Source organism: Coregonus clupeaformis, chromosome 27, assembly GCF_020615455.1.
Source record: "Coregonus clupeaformis isolate EN_2021a chromosome 27, ASM2061545v1, whole genome shotgun sequence".
Classification (NCBI taxonomy): Eukaryota; Metazoa; Chordata; class Actinopteri; order Salmoniformes; family Salmonidae; genus Coregonus; species Coregonus clupeaformis.
The window spans coordinates 20,431,259-20,451,317 of NC_059218.1; the positions used below are offsets into that span (position 1 = coordinate 20,431,259).

At 45.7% G+C, this 20,059-nt stretch overlaps 2 protein-coding genes across 2 annotated transcripts in view; one reads left to right on the forward strand and one right to left on the reverse strand.

Annotated features, from left to right (window-relative positions):
• The first annotated feature begins 8,231 nt into the window (after positions 1–8,231).
• On the forward strand, positions 8,232–12,590 carry pou5f3 (POU domain, class 5, transcription factor 3). Its single transcript, XM_041850749.2, has 5 exons — positions 8,232–9,200; positions 10,014–10,125; positions 10,364–10,494; positions 10,808–10,972; positions 11,227–12,590. The coding sequence occupies exons 1-5, from the start codon at positions 8,445–8,447 to the stop codon at positions 11,476–11,478; spliced, it is 1,416 nt and encodes a 471-aa protein (XP_041706683.2). The 5' UTR covers positions 8,232–8,444; the 3' UTR covers positions 11,479–12,590.
• A 96-nt stretch (positions 12,591–12,686) lies between these two features.
• Positions 12,687–20,059, reverse strand: part of LOC121541605 (alpha-(1,3)-fucosyltransferase 7) — a 10,182-nt gene continuing 2,809 nt past the window's right edge. Inside the window, exon 2 of the mRNA XM_041850750.2 lies at positions 12,687–14,287. Coding sequence (XP_041706684.2) covers positions 13,196–14,248 — 1,053 coding nt within the window. The 5' untranslated portion in view covers positions 14,249–14,287 and the 3' untranslated portion in view covers positions 12,687–13,195. The remainder of the gene's footprint in view (positions 14,288–20,059) is intronic.

Consider the following 20,059-nt stretch of genomic DNA (forward strand, 5'->3'; position numbering starts at 1 on the left):
GCTCGGAGGAGACATAGAACGCTGCACACGTCCACCTGCAGCGGGCCCTCCGTCGTCATAAGGCGAGCGCCGATCTCCACCGCAGTGAGGGACCGGTGTACGCACCTGGTGATCGAGTCTGGCTCTCTACCAGAAACCTGCCCCTCCGCCTGCCCTGTCGGAAACTGGGTCGGCGGTTTGTAGGGCCATTTAAAGTCCTGAGAAGGTTGAACGAGGTGTGTTACAAATTACAACTACCTGTTGAGTATAAAAGTATTAACCCCTCGTTCCATGTGTCTCTTCTCAGGCCGGTGGTAGCTGGCCCACTCCAAGAAAGTGAGATCAGGGAGACTCCTCCGCCCCCATTGGACATCGAGGGGGCACCGGCGTACTCCGTGCGGTCCATCTTGGATTCGAGACGTCGGATGGGGGGTCTCCAATATCTAGTGGAGTGGGAGGGGTACGGCCTGGAGGAACGGTGCTGGGTGCCGAGGAGAGACATTTTGGACCCGTCTCTCCTGACGGAATTCTATCGTGGGCACCCAACGCATCCTGCTCCGCGTCCTCCTGGTCGTCCCCGAGGCCGGAGTCGGCGCACGTCTGGAGCCGCGCGTCAAGGGGGGGGTACTGTCACGGTTTCGGCCGAGGCTGCCTCTCTTCCTTGTTCGGGCAGGCTTCGGCGTTCGTCGTCTCCGGAATACTAGCTGCCACCGTTGCATGTTTCTATGTTCGTTTGCTTTTGTCTGATTGTTGTTACACCTGTTATCGTTTAGTGTATTAGTGTCCTATAAGTTCTCGTTGTGTTTGTCTAGTGTTGTGTGTGATTGTTTGACTGTCGTGCCGGTAGGCTGTTATTCTACTGTTTGCTCGGTTGAGCTATTTCTCCATATTGTTTGGAGTGTTTTGTCGCACCTGTTAGTGCGCCCGTTATTTTCGCCTACGTGCGGAGTTTTCGCCTCAGGGCATTTATTCGTGCTTGTTTTTGTGTGCATCTACTAAAGTCTTTTGGACTAACGTTCTGCGTCCTGCGCCTGATTCCACCACCACACCCACCTACATCTACATTGACACATTGAGCTGATTTCTGACATGCTGTTCCTTTTTCAGTAGTGTATTTCTGTATTGTTTTAGTGATTCACCATAGTGAAGGGCCAAAAAGATTGGAGAAGTGGTTTACCCATACATCTCCGTTTTGGATAGATAACTATTCGTGTTGTTTGTTTAGTGTTTTCCAATTTTCCCAGAAGTGGTTAGATTCTATGGATTCTTTAATTACATTGATCTGATTTCTGACATGCTGTTCCTTTTTCTGTAGTGTATTTCTGTATTGCTTTAGTGATTCACCATAGTGAAGGCGTAGACTCAGGTTTTCTGGGTCTCTATGTTTTTGGTTGGATAGGCTTCTCAATTTCTTTCTTAGGTTTTTGCATTCTTCATCAAACCATTGGTCATTGTTTTTAATTGTCTTAGGTTGTCTGCTTGAATTTTTTTGATTTGATAGGGAAGCTGAAAGGTAAAATATACTGTTTAGGTTTTCTACTGCCAAGTTTACAGCTTCACTATTACAGTGAAACGGTTTGTCCAGGAAGTTGTGTAAAATGGATTGAATTTGTTGTTGCCTAATTGTTTTTTTGGTAGATTTCTACACTACTTTCCTTCCATCTATAGCATTTCTTAATATTGTGTAGTTCCTTTAGCTTTGATGCCACATGATTGAGTATTGCTCTGTTCAAGTAGACTGTGATTTTGCTGTGATCTGATAGGGGTGTCAGTGGGCTGATTGTGAACGCTCTGGGTTAAGGTCAGTGATAAACTGTAAGTCGCTCTGGATAAGAGCGTCTGCTAAATGACTAAAATGTAAATGTAAAGTAATCTACAGTACTACTATCTCTCTCTCAAGGACGTTGCACTTTAATGGACTGAAATGGACTCCACACAAAAAGGCAAAATGAAGCTGTGTGAGATTGAATATAGGAGTGTAAATAGGATGAAGAGGAGGAGGATGGCTGGAGAGGGAGGGGCTGGGGGTAGGGGGCTGGGGATCAGACAACTGAACGTCCTCATGGGGGGATGACTCAGTCATCCAGTTTTGTCTTACTATTTATGTACTGTCTGTTCCACATAACATCTGTGATGCGTGATTTGAAGGAGTCAGGCGCAGGAGGGTAAATCACAGAATACAGAGTTTATTCCGTAATACAGCGTTACGCAGATTAGCGTCAATGTGCATGGAGGTGATTGTGTGTTAGTGTGTGTGTGTGTGTGTGTGTGTGCATGCAAGTGGTTGTGTGTGTGTGTGTGTGTGTGTGTGTGTGTGTGTGTGTGTGTGTGTGTGTGTGTGTGTGTGTGTGTGTGTGTGTGTGTGCTAAATGACTAAAAAGATGTAGGGGAGGGGATGGAGGGCTCTTGTAACTGTCCCCATTGAGCTGCCTTCCGAGGGCCGTTAAAGCCCATTGTCCTCGTGGAAGGTGGTAGGGAGGCAGCTATTGGTCAACTGCTGAAAGTTTGCGATGGGTGGAGGGATGGTGGTGGGTGTCAAAGGCAGGGCCGTTAGGGAGAAAATCTAAAAGCTATCAGACTTGTTTGTGGGGGAAGGTAGGCGGCGGGGGAGCGGTGGGGAGACTGTGGATAAAAATTGGCCGCCTACAATGGGTGCTATAGGGAGAAGGCTCAGGAAAAACTCCAAGGCCTAGATGTTGGATATAGGCTATAACTAAGGGTTATTCCTGGTCAGGTCATTTGATCAGGAAAAACTCCTGGCCTGAATAAGAAGTTATGTGTATATACAGTACCTATACATCATCCGGGCTTCATCAATAAGTGCATCGATGATGTCGTCCCCACAGTGACCGTACGTACATACCCCAACCAGAAGCCATGGATTACAGGAAACATCCGCACTGAGCTAAAGGGTAGAGCTGCCACTTTCAAGGAGCGGGACTCTAACCCGGACGCTTATAAGAAATCCCGCTATGCCCTCCGACGAACCATCAAACAGGCAAAGAGTCAATACAGGACTAAGATTGAATCATACTACACTGGCTCTGATGCTCGTCGGATGTGGCAGGGCTTGAAAACTATTACAGACTACAAAGGGAAGCACAGCTGCGAGCTGCCCAGTGACACAAGACTTCCAGACGAGCTAAACCACATCTATGCTCGCTTCGAGGCAAGCAACACTGAAGCATGCATGAGAGCACCAGCTGTTCCGGATGACTATGTGATCACGCTCTCCGTAGCCGATGTGAGTAAGACTTTTAAGCAGGTCAACATTCACAAGGCCGCAGGGCCAGACGGATTACCAGGACGTGTACTCCGAGCATGTGCTGACCAACTGGCAAGTGTCTTCACTGACATTTTCAACATGTCCCTGACTGAGTCTTTAATACCAACATGTTTCAAGCAGACCACCATAGTCCCCGTGCCCAAGGACTCTAAGATAACCTGCATAAATGACTACCGACCCGTAGCACTGACGTCTGTAGCCATGAAGTGCTTTGAAAGGCTGGTCATGGCTCACATCAACAGCATTATCCCAGAAACCCTAGACCCACTCCAATTTGCATACCGCCCCAACAGATCCACAGATGATGCAATCTCTATTGCACTCCACACTGCCCTTTCCCACCTGGACAAGAGGAACACCTACGTGAGAATGCTATTCATTGACTACAGCTCAGCATTCAACACCATAATGCCCTCAAAGCTCATCACTAAGCTAAGGATCCTGGGACTAAACACCTCCCTCTTCTACTGGATCCTGGACTTCCTGACGGGCCGCCCCCAAGTGGTAAGGGTAGGTAACAACAAATCTGCCACACTGATCCTCAACACGGGGGCCCCTCAGGGGTGCGTGCTCAGTCCCCTCCTGTACTCTCTGTTCACCCATGACTGCATGGCCAGGCACGACTCCAACACCATCATTAAGTTTGCAGACGACACAACAGTGGTAGGCCTGATCACCGACAACGATGAGACAGCCTATAGGGAGGAGGTCAGAGACCTGGCCGTGTGGTGCCAGGACAACAACCTCTCCCTCAACGTGACCAAGACAAAGGAGATGATTGTGGACTACAGGAAAAAAAGAGGACTGAGCACGCCCCCATTCTCATCAACGGGGCTGTAGTGGAACAGGTTGAGAGCTTCAAGTTCCTTGGTGTCCACATCACCAACAAACTATCATGGTCCAAACACACCAAGACAGTCGTGAAGAGGGCACGACAAAGCCTATTCCCCCTCAGGAGACTGAAAAAGATTTGGCATGGGTCCTCAGATCCTCAAAAAATTCTACAGCTGCACCATCAAGAGCATCCTGACTGGTTGCATCACCGCCTGGTATGGCAACTGCTTGGTCTCCGACCGCAAGGCACTACAGAGGGTAGTGCGTACGGCCCAGTACATCACTGGGGCCAAGCTTCCTGCCATCCAGGACCTCTATACCAGGCGGTGTCAGAGGAAAGCCCTCAAAATTGTCAAAGACTCCAGCCACCCTAGTCATAGACTGTTCTCTCTGCTACCGCACGGCAAGCGGTACCGGAGTGCCAAGTCTAGGTCCAAAAGACTTCTCAACAGCTTCTACCCTCAAGCCATAAGACTCCTGAACAGCTAATCATGGCTACCCGGACTATTTGCACTGCCCCCCCCCACCCCATCCTTTTACACTGCTGCTACTCTGTTAATTATTTATGCATAGTCACTTTAACTCTGCCCACATGTACATATTACTTAAACTACCTCAACTAGCCGGTGCCCCCGCACATTGACTCTGCACCGGTACCCCCCTGTATATATAGCCTCCCTACTGTTATTTTATTTTACCTCTGCTCTTTTTTTCTCAACACTTTTTTTGTTGTTGTTTTATTTTTACTTTTTTGTTAAAAATAAATGCACTGTTGGTTAAGGGCTGTAAGTAAGCATTTCACTGTAATGTCCGCACCTGTTGTATTCGGCGCATGTGGCCAATAAAATTTGATTTTATTTTATTTGATCCCCCTGTCATGGCCTGGTGCAGTGACCTCTCAGTCACTCAGGACAAATAAACAAGTGTTTCTGGGCAAGCCAATCTATATGGAGCGGCAGGTAGCCTAGCGGCTAACATTGGGCCAGTAACTGAAAGGTTGTTGGTTTGAATCCCCAAGGTGAAAAATCTATAAATATGTCCTTGAGCAAGACACTTAACCCTAGTTGCTCTGAATAAGAGCGTCTGCTAAATGACTAAAATGTACGAAATCTCTCCACTGATGGAGTCAGAAGGGGACGATGGCAAGAGCAGAAAAAATGTCAAGAAAAACTAAAGTATTATGGCAATGAAATAAAAGCATGTTGGTTTAAATGGTTGAAACCAGGCTGTACTTTTCCGTTCTACTCCTAAATCTATCTCAGTCACCCTGGATGGGTCATTGGTGAGTGGTGAATGTGTGTCTGAACAAAATTTTTTACACACACGTGTGACTCTTCCTCACGCCTCCTTATGGCTGATAATGCATTGCTTTCATATAGAATACACTGTAGCACAGGGAGCTTATTAGGACATGGTGCTAGAAAGGCTTGATATGTCTGAGTTATCTCGATGAGTGTTGAAGTGTACAGTACCATTAACCATCTTTACAGCTTTGACTTTTGGCAAATATTGCATAATACATCATTACATTGTGCTGCGATACCATTACTGTCTCTACTACCTCCACTCTTTTATTTCAGGCTCAATAAAAGGGTGGCGAAAGCCCCTCACCCAGTCCTCAGTGGTGTCAGAAGGACTCTTCTCTTATAGAGAAGTACAGAGCTCCCTTGAGGAGGGGGTCTAAGAACGAAGAAGATGCCACTTTAAAGAGGTAACACGAGATCTAAAAAAAAAACTTTTACAAAAACATCTGGGGACTTTTCAGGCTAATTCCTGAGCACCCTCCCTCACCCTCACTGTACCTCTTACCCCCCCTCACTGTACCAGGCCATACAGGTCCCCCCCTGACCCCCGTTCCACTTTCTCCCTAAGTGTCAACGTTTAGCATGACAATTCCCTCCCAAGTCCATGGCACAGGACAATGCCTGTATCTGGAGTTTGATGTCTTTTAAGCCTTTCACTGGCTCCTGTTGCCTCCAAGGTCCCCTCTCCCTGGCTTTGTAATAGGGAGAGATGGGGAGAGCAAGAGAGCACCACTCTCCTGGTTCAATCAGCTGGGTCAGTTTGTTTGAAGGCGGACAGGTTTGATAGAGAAGGGACACAATCATCTGGGAGTATTGAGTGGGGTGGGGGTTTAGAAATGGAAACAAAAATGATGACAATACAGGCCATAACTGCCATAACTCTCATGTAACAGCAACCACCCACACCATAAAATAAGTCACTCTCTGGACTGTGGCTTGAGTGAAACCTTGGAGAGTGTTTGTTTCAGGGTAGGGGGTGGGTGTGTGGGGGGCGGAATCAAAGGGTTGCGACTTATTGTTCGTGTCTGTAAAGAAGCTAATGGTCGCGCCATCGCTACTCTGGGTCTGAAAGCCACGGGGTGCCTCCGGGCCAAGTCGCACAATGACACCCCCCACTCCTTCCCGCAGCGCGTCTTCCTGCCACAATCTGTACCAACGACTCGTTCTGTATCCGTGCGACGGCAATCCACTATTTTCAGTACACCCATCAAGGCTATAGTATAAGTTCACCTGGATGCTTTTAGTTGTTTTATGAATTTCCTCTGCGTTTACTTGATTTTCTATAGGTACAAATTCGCTTTTGTGTGTAAAGTCATCACTCTTCGGGGAAGTTCAACCATTATGTGCATCAGTCGTTTAGAGTTAATTGTCTACTTTGAAATGTCGTAAGACTGCTTCTAATTTATAGACTAACTGACCTTTTTTACATTTACGTCATTTAGCAGACGCTCTTATCCAGAGCTACTTACAGTTAGTGAGTGCATAAATGTTTCATACTGGTCCCCCGTGGGAATCGAACCCACAACCCTGGCGTTGCAAGCGCCATACCCTACCAACTGAGCTACACGGGACTTTTCCATTCTGACCATTCTCAGTTTATCTCAGATATCCATGTAATTTCGCCATCACATTATAGGCCTTGTCTCTCAGCCAAAAGGATGGTCCATTGATTGTAAAATGAGACAAAATATGAATCAAATGATTTATCAGTTAACTTCACTAGGCCTATATCAAAGACGAACATATAACGCGTGTGGGTCACATAAGGCCAGTGTGTTGTGTGCAGAACCCTAATATATAGATTTTATATTGACATTTTAATTCAGAACCATGTAAAACTCAGCAAGTGAAAATAGAGAGGCCTATGCTATTTTGAGATTTTGATCGAATGGGATTCCTAATTTAGACTAGTAAAATAGTTAACCAATAGCTAATAAGCAACCGGACTATCTGCATTTACCCTTTTGACTCAGCACATACGCTGCTGTTACTGTTTAACATCCTGTTGCCTTGTCATCCTTACTCATTATGTATTTATTCCTCCTGTTATAATTTTTCTATAATTTCTCTTTTTTTCTCTCTCTGCATTGTTGGGAAGCGCCCGTAAATAAGCCTTTCACTGTTGTTTACGAAGCATGTGACAAATACAAATTATTGTATTTTATTTGAATTATTTTGCACAAAATTGTATTTTTAGGTTATAGACTAAGAAAAATGCATATAGGCCTACTCATCTTTATTGCGCTATATTCTAATATAAAAATGGATAAGTTAAGCATGAAAATTGAGCATGATCAGTAAGGTTGCCAAAATGTTATTGTTTATTTTATCATAATTTGGCCTATACATTCTTTCTGCTTTTTAAATGTATCTGGTTGCATGTATATCAAGGAAAGGTCGTTAAGGTAAATTATTTAAACAAAGTCCACACTGCTCCATGCATATTAGATACTTTAGTTATGGTCACTGAATATGTATTTATCCTACTGATTAGTAATGTAAATATACTAAATGGATCAACATTGAATCCGTGAATTATATATAGCCAAACTTTTTCCAAGATAATTTCCTTTATTTGCTTACAGGAATTTTGCATACCTGAGCTTAAGTTATTTTAATTTTATCTCAGGAAGAGGAATAGCCTATATATATTTTTTCAGACTCCAAAGTTTCCAATGGGAAAGCACGCCCACTATTTTAACGCGATGAATGAAAAAAAAAATCAAGTTCATTCAAAATCTACCATCAGCTGTGCGTGATTGTCTCTCGCAGCCAATGGGAGGCGAGGCAATTAACATTCCAAACTCCAGAACCAGTTGATTAAAAAAAAAAAAACACTGTGGAGCTGGGGTGTTTGTTGTGAGACAGGCATTTGAGCTTGAAGGTGAAGTAGGTGGTGGTGAACTCGAAATTCAATGGACTACAGTTGATGGGTATCTTGCACATAATCAACAAATGCTTGCATTTCTGAAAAGGTTTGTTTCGAAACGGCAAGCGTCATTGCATATCGTGCCTGAACTTTGACGATCAAACCAAGGAGAATGTCGGAGCGATCCCAGAGCCCTACTTTAGAGTGCAACAGCCGGCCTGATGACTTCAGCCGGGCCATTTACGCCCAGGCCTTGAGTCAAGAGGGGTTTGGAGGCGCGTCGCTCCAGATACCACACGGCGTTCTACAACACCATAGTCTTCTCTTCAACAAGACCGCATACAACGGGATGCCTCCGACAACAGCTCAACCCTTTTTCCCGTTCCCACCGGTCAGTGGTGACTATAGGGCCTCCGACTTGCAAGCCGGTGATTTTTGCCAACCCAAACACTGGTATCCCATCGCCGCTGCCGAGTACACCGGCCAAGTCCCGGGGGTCGCAGCGGCTACCCAGCCCACAAACCTGAGCCCACCAAACACCGAAACCAGGGAACAAATCAAGATGCCCGAAATAAAGATGGAGAAGGATGTCAATGACGAGTATAAGCAAAAGATCCAACAGTATCCAACTCCAACTTCGTCCGCTGTAGCTCACGGGGTTTACTACTCGACTCCATGGAACCCATCATTTTGGCCCGGCTTTCCCCACATCACGGCTGCGAGTACCAATACTCAAAACCTCAACTCCATACCCTCAACATCGTCTTCATCGTCCCCATCTCTCTCGCCCTCACCCCCCAGTAATGGGGTACCCGGGGTCACGTTCTTCAATGGGAGCGCAAGCCAAACTGCCCAAACACCCCAGGCGCAAACCTCTACCCGGAGCAGTGGCTCCTCCAGCGGCGGGTGCAGTGACTCGGAGGAAGAGGTGAGTCTGAAAATGGGCCTATGTACTGTTATCCCATGGTCATTGTCAGTGGTGTAAAGTACTTAAGTAAAAATACTTTAAAGTAGTACTTAAGTCGTTTTTGGGGGGTATCTGTACTTTCACTTTAATATTTTATATTTTTGACGTTTCCTTCACTACATTACCAAAATAAATAATGTGCTTTTTACTCCATACATTTTCCCTGACACCCAAAAGTTCTCATTACATTTTGAATACTTAGCAGGACAGGAACATTTTCTAATTCACACACTTATCAAGAGAACATTCCTGGTCATCCCTACTGCCTCTGATCTGGCAGACTCACTAAGCAAGAAAATGGTGATGTTTGCTTTAATATGGAATTTGAAATGATTTATACTTTAACTTTTGATACCTAAGTATATTTAAAACCAAATACTTTTTACTCAAGTAGGATATTACTGAGTGATTTTCACTTGAGTCATTTTCTAATAAGGTTTACTCAAGTATGACAACTAAGTACTTTCTCCACCACTGGTCATTGTACATTTACATTTTAGTCATTTAGCAGACGCTCTTATCCAGAGCGACTTATAGGAGCAATTAGGGTTAAGTGCCTTGCTTAAGGGCACATCGACAGATTTTTCACCTAGTCGGCTCGGGGATTAGAACCAGCGACCTTTCGGTTACTGGCACAACGCTCTTACCCACTAAGCTACCTGCCGCTACCTGTACTATTATGCATTTAACCTCCAAGTTGTCTTTTCATTCAAAAAAGAGCGTTGATGGTGTGAAATGTTTTCTAATGTGGTTAGTAATTTTTGCCTCTAACAGGAGAACCTTTCAACTGAGGAACTGGAACAGTTTGCCAAGGAGCTGAAGCACACTCGTATAACCCTGGGTTTCACACAAGCAGATGTAGGCCTGGCCCTAGGCAACCTTTATGGTGAGTTTTCCTGCTGTGTTGAATACTTTCCATACATAACCTTTCCCCTCTGTGCCATTGAGTTGGTGTATGTGAAGAATGCATTTATTTGGCCTCTGAACTTGCTGAGTGTCTCATTAAATTTACTTGACACATTCTCTGAGGAAACCATTGGCTATTGAGGCAATGTTCCTGTCATACACTGCACCCACTGTAGTTGCAGTGACTTCAACTACTGATGACCACTTGTTCTGTTTAGGCAAGATGTTCAGCCAGACTACAATCTGCCGCTTTGAAGCCCTCCAGCTCAGCTTCAAGAACATGTGCAAGCTGAAGCCCCTGCTCCGGAGATGGCTGAATGAGGCTGAGACCTCGGACAACCCCCAGGATGTGAGGATTATAATCTCCCTCTTTATTATCAGATATGTTGGTTGTAGTTTAGAAACCCATCTGGTCAAGAGCGGGGTCAGGTTTGCTGAGTCTAGAATGACATCTTGTGGATAGAAAAGCCATACATTTCCATGAGCAACCAAGGTGATATTTATTAGAGAATGTTCACCATTAAATGTTAGCTATTCAGCTTTTGCGTTTTGTTATTTAAGGGGAGGTTCTTTTGAGGGGAACCATGGTATTAAGTCCTCTGGAATGGACCAAAGCACACTGCAATGTCCCAGTCTAAATGTAAGTGCATGTTTGTCACCAGATGTACAAGATCGAGCGGGTATTTGTGGACACCAGGAAGAGGAAGCGGAGGACCAGTCTGGAGGGGTCGGTGCGCACGGCTCTGGAGTCTTACTTTGTCAAGTGCCCCAAACCGAACACCCAGGAGATCACACACATTGCTGATGACCTGTGTCTGGAGAGAGACGTGAGTCCCATACAGCTGCCCATCACGTCCTGTCACTTACTGCCCTTCCTCAACCCTGCATGGCCTTTAAGTTCCTCTTAGATGACATGGAGCCTAAATACATTTATGGCAAATGCCGTCTTGCTTGTGTTGCCATGGTTTGAATCTTAGTGCTGTTTATGTTAACTTCTGACCCTGTCAGGTTCTGTATTTTATAATATAGGAAGTGTGGAAATAAGTTTTGGTCAGCAGGTGACTTATGTTGTGTTTGGCAGGTGGTGCGTGTGTGGTTCTGTAACCGCAGACAGAAGGGCAAGCGCCTGGCCCTCCCCTTCGATGAGTGTGAAGGACAGTACTATGAGCAGAGCCCCCCTCCCCCACACACGGCTCACTCCCCCCTCCCTGGGCAGGGGTACTCTCTCTCCGGCCACCCCGGTGGCCCCACCTTCTACATGCCCCCCCTCCAGAGGCCAGATGTCTTTAAGCAGGCCCTGCACCCTGGACTGGTGGGTCACCTGACAAGTTAAACGTGTTCTAGTTCTCCAAACCAGACCTGGCCATGTGGCCACCTCTTCACTTCCCCACCCAACATGGCTACCTCTCTTCAGTCCTCCAGTCCCTACCCACCCAGGCTGTTGTCCTCCATATGCAGTTCTACTACACCCTAGTCCCTCTGGAACATGGAGAGAAAGTCAAGTGAGCGGGGGCTTGTAGGCCAGTAAAGAAATGGGTAAAAGCTGGAACTTCCTGGTGTCTTTGTAAGGCCAGGGAATCTTGACACTGCCGTTTGTCTCTTTACCCTACATGCTCCATGTTGACTTTTCATCGGTTGTGCCTCCCACTCAGTTCAGCTGCAAGTCATCTGCACAGCACTGAACTGTTGATGCTCCAGCCAGCATCATGACAATTTAAGGGACGGGGAGGGGTGGTACGTTGGATCTGAATCCGTTATGAGGTGATGGCTTTGCACAAAGTTGTGGTTTTGAGTGACTTTTTTTTATTATATTTTTACAATTATTTCTTTATCTTGAATATCTTTCTGCCATCTTATTGTTGCAGTTCCTCCAGCGGTTAGATATTTTCAGATGACAGTTGTCTTATCTAGAGATTCTTTGTCGTCTTGTTCAGAAGGAATACGCTCATGGTGGAAGTTTGCCACAAAAACAGTAATTGTCTTGCTGAGAATTCTGGTATGTTTGGTTACCCATGAATGTATTTTTGTCGCACACTTTGACTAATTTTATTATTTTAATACTGGAACTGTAGTTAATGTTGGGACAAACTGCAGGATGTGTCTGTCGAGTGGGGCATTGAGTACTGCCCCTCAACCAGTGTTTCTTGGAAACGTGATCATCAGGGGCCGAAATAGTAACTGTTCTCTGTTTACTTCCCCAATCCTATAATTTGTTTTGATCTGGCCTTTCTAAAATGACCATGCCGTCACAATCTTGTGCCTTATTGTGTAGTTGAAGTAATTTCCTCTTATGTGACTCCGATCTCTTGATGTTTTTACGCAATCCCATGTTTATAAATGAAAGCATATTTTATTGAAACTGGCTATTTCTCTGGGGCAACCTATAGATGTTACCTGTGCCTTTTTTCCTCCACGCAATTAAATTATCTTTATTTTCCATTCCAACCTGTAGTTACAATTATTCCAAGTTGACAATTGACCTTCTGTACTTTGGTTCTTGCGATCAAGGTTTTTACATTGTGGGTGTTATGATGCTTAGTGAAAGCCTTGCAATAAGTTCAATGTCATATCCACACATTATACACAAGTGTTATTGTTTGGATTGCTATATTCCCTTTTCCTATTAAAACTCCTGCACTGAATATAGTTCGGTACTTTAACACAATGTAACACATTGCTTCGGTCCAATGCAGCGGTTTTATCTCAATACCAAATAATTTCTGGGTAATGATTAAGTACCTTACTGTGTTTTCAATTAAAATGGTCAACAACGAGCAAATTCTCAAGCAAGAATTTTGCTGGGAGTGGTCTGAATGTGGAAGTGAAAACACTAGCGGTTTACAGTCCTGTGACCCAAACGTGTGGTTTACTGACTCATTGAAACATCTCCATGTATGTGAAAAGCACTGGCCATAGAGGACCAACTCTTGAAGCTGTACATTTTTTACAAGGTGGTGTACTTATGGGCCTTGTTCAAAAGTAGTGAACTGTAGGGACTAGGATCCCATTTGGGATGTAGAAAGTATTTGAGGATCTCAGTGGGCTTGGTGTCACCTGACCCATGCCTCCAGGTCATAGTACACCTTCTGAGCAGGCAGGATGTGATACTGGGGGCAGATGCTACACAGCCTCTCCCGCCAGTCTGTGTACACTTTCACCCGATGGCTACGCCGCCACGCAAAGTACCCAGCATATCTCTCCTTGTCCAGCATTAGCTGGCGGAGATAGTTCCCCAGCTCCTTAGTGGATGGAAAGTCCTCAATGTGGATGAAGGAGTTGGGTGGGGCCACAGCCATGTAGTCATCTGGAGGCGGACCCAGAACCACAGGCACCGCCCCTGCCTGGTAAGCATTCCGCCAGAGTTTCTCTGTGATGTAATCCTTGGAGATGGAGTTCTCAAAGGCCAGGTAGAAGTAGCAGTGTGAGATGGTGTACAGCAGGTCGCCGGGGGCCAGTACTCTCCCGTTCAATCGCCCATATACCTCCACTGGGATGCTTCCGCTTAGGCTCTTGTACACCAAGCTCCTCCTGTGCTGGGGCTCATAGTGACTAACCACCCAGCAGGCCAGAAGGGACTTATCTTTAGGAATGACGTCCTCTGTGCTATCATTACCAGTATCTCCGTCCTTCGGCAGCAGCGTTCCATAAGGTATGGTGATATCGGCATCGCGGCGGTAGGACATGGTCCAGTTGAACATGTTATTGAAGGGCTTCAGGTCTCCACTGTTGTCAGGGGACTCCAGGGAGAGCCAGACCCACTTCTGGTGCCTCGGCCGGGGGAGATGGAGCGGCAGCCGCTCCTGGCCCATCATCAGCTCTCTGTGGTGAAAGACCACCAGGTCAGCGCTGGGGTAGAGGGAGCGTTGGTCCACCAGGCGGCAGCCAGGGATACGGTACCTGTCCCAGCACACATCTCCCTCCAGGCTGTAGGATGGGCCGAAGGGCCAGTGCCACAGGAGGATGGTGAGGTTCCCTGTGATGACGTTGTGGCTTCTGTCTCTGTCAGTGTATAGACCCCACCCATCCTCATTCAGAAAGAACAATAGAGTGACCAGGCAGGTGATGCTGATGAAGAGCCTGAGATAGAATGTGGGGGATCCCATGGTAGAACAGGACCCTTGGTGGTCATCAGGGTTCTTTCACTGTTGGGAAATTAACAGAGAACACAGGATTTAGTTAATCTGTACACAGTAGCCCATTTACTGGCCTTATCACTCTAGTCATACTGTCAGTAGAACATCATTGCTTGGTCCTTTATCTGCATGTAAAATAAACCATTTTGTTCTCATTCTATTATGACACCTCCTGCCATCCATCCCATGGTATTATTAGACATACAGGGAGTGGTTGATTTGAAGTTATAAATGGCTGAATGATTGTAGCTATGTATCTCCATGTGGCAGCTTGATGCACTTTTTTTCTAATTTGGCACCATCTCTACCGTCTCAATTTACATGTTGGGAGTAGTCTTTGTCAAAGATGGGAGTGATCAGTTGGAGATGAATTTGTTTGCTACTGCTAAGAAATGCATGCTTTGTCATTGTTATGTTGGTTGTGTTGCGTGTTACATTTGACTTCCTGTATTATGGTTGTCTATCACTCCCATGTCACTTTTGTCACTGCCTTCCTGTGATAAGGAAACTGGGTGTGTTCAGGGCCAGAGGATGACAGAATGAGACAGGAAGTTATTACACTGGTATCATAGTACATTGGTCTCAATGTTTGGCTTGATGAGAGCAATGGAGTTGGCAAGACCACAGATCAAGGACCAGGCTATTATTCAGCAGATAAGTTTGATAAACATTAGAATACACAGCTCATTAGGGCTACACCCCTTCTGAAGTGTCTTGTTTGTGCCTTCTTGTGTCAATGATTCAATGGATTATGGGTATGACCAGACCTGCTATTAATAATGGATTATCATCATCATTACTCACATATAGTACATTATATATTAACAGATACAGTATTGCTTCTGACAATGACCAATAATGACCCTACATGTAGTGTTATGGTTATGATTAGGGTTTAGCAGGGCCATGCACAGATCTTTTAGGGGGCAGGTGCTCAAAATGGGAAAAGAGGGTGGGCTACCAGCTCATCGTTGATGTTGATGATTGATGTAAATCTGCTAGTTAGCTAGCTCGATTTAATTTACTGATTGTGATTTACCGCTCTATGTCTTTCTGCCTTCCTCTGCTGTGTGTATCAGCCAAACAGACCAAATATTGATGATGATGTAGGCTAACATCATCCAACAGTGCATTTATTTTTAATAAAAAAGGAAAATAAAACAACAAAGTGTTGAGAAAAAAAGAGCAGAAGTAAAATAACAGTAGGGAGGCTATATATACAGGGGGGTACCGATGCAGAGTCAATGTGCGGGGGCACCGGCTACTTGAGGAAGTTGAAGTAATATGTACATGTGGGTAGAGTTAAAGTGACTATGCATAAATAATAAACAGAGTAGCAGCAGCAGCGTAAAAGAGGGGGATGGGGTGGGGTGGGGGGACAGTGCAAATAGTCTGGGTAGCCATGATTAGCTGTTCAGGAGTCTTATGGCTTGGGGGTAGAAGCTGTTGAGAAGCCTTTTGGACCTAGACTTGGCACTCCGGTACCGCTTGCCAAGCGGTAGCAGAGAGAACAGTCTATTACTAGGGTGGCTGGAGTCTTTGACAAATCTGACACCGCCTGGTATAGAGGTCCTGGATGGCAGGAAGCTTGGCCCCAGTGATGTACTGGGCCGTACGCACTACCCTCTGTAGTGCCTTGCGGTCGGAGACCAAGCAGTTGCCATACCAGGCGGTGATGCAACCAGTCAGGATGCTCTCGATGGTGCAGCTGTAGAATTTTTTGAGGATCTGAGGACCCATGCCAAATCTTTTCAGTCTCCTGAGGGGGAATAGGCTTTGTCGTGCCCTCTTCACGACTGTCTTGGTGTGTTTGGACCATGATAGTTTGTTGGTGATGTGGACACGAAGGAACTTGAAGCTCCCAACCTGTTCCACTACAGCCCTGTCGATGAGAATGGGGGCGTGCTCAGTCCTCTTTTTTTTCCTGTAGTCCACAATCAGCTCCTTTGTCTTGGTCACGTTGAGGGAGAGGTTGTTATCCTGGCACCACACGGCCAGGTCTCTGATCTCCTCCCTATAGGCTGTCTCATCGTTGTCGGTGATCAGGCCTACCACTGTTGTGTCGTCGGCAAACTTAATGATGGTGTTGGAGTCGTGCCTGGCCATGCAGTCATGGGTGAACAGGGAGTACAGGAGGGGACTGAGCACGCACCCTGAGGGGCCCCGTGTTGAGGATCAGTGTGGCAGATGTGTTGTTACCTACCCTTACCACCTGGGGGCGGCCCGTCAGGAAGTCCAGGATCCAGTTGCAGAGGGAGGTGTTTAGTCCCAGGATCCTTAGCTTAGTGATGAGCTTTGAGGGCACTATGATGTTGAATGCTGAGCTGTAGTCAGTGAATAGCATTCTTACGTACATTGGGGAGAACAAGTATTTGATACACTGCCGATTTTGCAGGTTTTCCTACTTACAAAGCATGTAGAGGTCTGTAATTTTTATCATAGGTACACTTCAACTGTGAGAGACGGAATCTAAAACAAAAATCCAGAAAATCACATTGTATGATTTTTAAGTAATTAATTAGCATTTTATTGCATGACATAAGTATTTGATCACCTACCAACCAGTAAGAATTCCGGCTCTCACAGACCTGTTAGTTTTTCTTTAAGAAGCCCTCCTATTCTCCACTCATTACCTGTATTAACTGCACCTGTTTGAACTCGTTACCTGTATAAAAGACACCTGTCCACACACTCAATCAAACAGACTCCAACCTCTCCACAATGGCCAAGACCAGAGAGCTGTGTAAGGACATCAGGGATAAAATTGTAGACCTGCACAAGGCTGGGATGGGCTACAGGACAATAGGCAAGCAGCTTGGTGAGAAGGCAACAACTGTTGGCGCAATTATTAGAAAATGGAAGAAGTTCAAGATGACGGTCAATCACCCTCGGTCTGGGGCTCCATGCAAGATCTCACCTCGTGGGGCATCAATGATCATGAGGAAGGAGAGGGATCATCCCAGAAGTACACGGCAGGACCTGGTCAATGACCTGAAGAGCTGGGACCACAGTCTCAAAGAAAACCATTAGTAACACACTACGCCGTCATGGATTAAAATCCTGCAGCGCACGCAAGGTCCCCCTGCTCAAGCCAGCGCATGTCCAGGCCTGTCTGAAGTTTGCCAATGACCATCTGGATGATCCAGAGGAGGAATGGGAGAAGGTCATGTGGTCTGATGAGACAAAAATAGAGCTTTTTGGTCTAAACTCCACTCGCCGTGTTTGGAGGAAGAAGAAGGATGAGTACAACCCCAAGAACACCATCCCAATGTGAAACATGGAGGTGGAAACATCATTCTTTGGGGATGCTTTTCTGCAAAGGGGACAGGACGACTGCACCGTATTGAGGGGAGGATGGATGGGGCCATGTATCGCGAGATCTTGGCCAACAACCTCCTTCCCTCAGTAAGAGCATTGAAGATGGGTCGTGGCTGGGTCTTCCAGCATGACAACGACCTGAAACACACAGCCAGGGCAACTAAGGAGTGGCTCCGTAAGAAGCATCTCAAGGTCCTGGAGTGGCCTAGCCAGTCTCCAGACCTGAACCCAATCGAAAATCTTTGGAGGGAGCTGAAAGTCCGTATTGCCCAGCGACAGCCCCGAAACCTGAAGGATCTGGAGAGTCTGTATGGAGGAGTGGGCCAAAATCCCTGCTGCAGTGTGTGCAAATCTGGTCAAGACCTACAGGAAACGTATGATCTCTGTAATTGCAAACAAAGGTTTCTGTACCAAATATTAAGTTATGCTTTTCTGATGTATCAAATACTTGTCATGCAATAAAATGCAAATTAATTACTTAAAAATCATACAATGTGATTTTCAGGATTTTTGGTGCCACAGAGTCTGAATGCTAATGATTCCAGTATGTCTAGGGAGCTTACTAGGGTTTATCTTAGAATGATTGATAGATGGAATATACTGACTTGGGGTACAGGGTGATACCATCAGAGTGGGGGGTGCCCACTGATGGTTACCAGATGTTGTTGAAGAAACGTGTAACATGAAGTATATAAACTGCGAGATTTCCTTTGTCCAGAGTTCGGATGACAAGAGGCAAAGCACGTGCCATTAGTTATACGAATTCGGGACCATATCTATTAAATCATTTGCATCAACTCTCCATCTAAGTGTTAAATATCTTCTTGCAACATGAATTACTTGATACCAGAGAAACTTGTCATAACAACTAGGTAGCTAGCTACACACACTCAACCAGCGACCAAATCTCTCAAGCCAAGCATGCAGGGCCGGCGTTATGGGCGGGCCATAACCGCGGTCCCTTGCCTGTCCAAATAAAATATTGAAATATTGATCATTAATTTGACAAAGACGCGCGCTGACAGAGACGCATCAATCTCAGATAAAGCATCCGAACGAGCGAAACAGCGCCTCTCTGTCTCCGTATGTGTAGACCATGTATATGATACTCTCTGGACTAAAGGAGTATGGCATGTCACACTTTTTCTGGCCAGACAGTATCAGATACATAGGCTACATACAGTGAGGGAAAAAAGTATTTGATCCCCGGCTGATTTTGTACGTTTGCCCACTGACAAAGAAATTATCAGTCTATAATTTTAATGATAGGTTTATTTGAACAGTGAGAGACAGAATAACAACCAAAAAATTCAGAAAAACGCATGTCAAAAATGTTATAAATGATTTGCATTTTAATGAGGGAAATAAGTATTTGACCCCCTCTCAATCAGAAAGATTTCTGGCTCCCAGGTGTCTTTTATACAGGTAACGAGCTGAGATTAGGAGCATACTCTTAAAGGGAGTGCTCCTAATCTCAGTTTGTTACCTGTATAAAAGATACCTGTCCACAGAAGCAATCAATCAATCAGATTCCAAACTCTCCACCATGGCCAAGACCAAAGAGCTCCCCAAGGATGTGAGGGACAAGATTGTAGACCTACACAAGGCTGGAATGGGCTACAAGACCATCGCCAAGCAGCTTGGTGAGAAGATGACAACAGTTGGTGCGATTATTCGCAAATGGAAGAAACACGAAGAACTGTCAATCTCCCTCGGCCTGGGGCTCCATGCAAGATCTCACCTCGTGGAGTTGCAATGATCATGAGAACGGTGAGGAATCAGCCCAGAACTACACGGGAGGATCTTGTCAATGATCTCAAGGCAGCTGGGACCATAGTCACCAAGAAAACAATTGGTAACACACTACGCTGTAAAGGACTGAAATCCTGCAGTGCCCGCAAGGTCCCCCTGCTCAAGAAAGCACATATACAGACCCGTCTGAAGTTTGCCAATGAAGATCTGAATGATTCAGAGGAGAACTGGGTGAAAGTGTTGTGGTCAGATGAGACCAAAATCGAGCTCTTTGGCATCAACTCAACTCGCCGTGTTTGGAGGAGGAGGAATGCTGCCTATGACCCCAAGAACCCCTCTGTAGCTCAGCTGGTAGAGCACGGCGCTTGTAACGCCAAGGTAGTGGGTTCGATCCCCGGGACCACCCATACACAAAAAAAATGTATGCACGCATGACTGTAAGTCGCTTTGGATAAAAGCGTCTGCTAAATGGCATATTATATTATATATTATTAACACCATCCCCACCGTCAAACATGGAGGTGGAAACATACTTTAGGGGTGTTTTTCTGCTAAGGGACAACTTCACCGCATCAAATGGATGATGGACGGGGTGAGAACGTCCTTCCCTCAGCCAGGGCATTGAAAATGGGTCGTGGATGGGTATTCCAGCATGACAATGACCCAAAACACAGGGCCAAGGCAACAAAGGAGTGGCTCAAGAAGAAGCAC

Bases quoted from the DNA above. Each gene is read 5' to 3' on its own strand.
- pou5f3 (XM_041850749.2), top strand. From the start codon at position 8,445: ATGTCGGAGCGATCCCAGAGCCCTACTTTAGAGTGCAACAGCCGGCCT. The intron at 9,201-10,013 runs GTGAGTCTGAAA...TGCCTCTAACAG, and splicing joins GCAGTGACTCGGAGGAAGAG to GAGAACCTTTCAACTGAGGA. The intron at 10,126-10,363 runs GTGAGTTTTCCT...TGTTCTGTTTAG, and splicing joins GGCCCTAGGCAACCTTTATG to GCAAGATGTTCAGCCAGACT.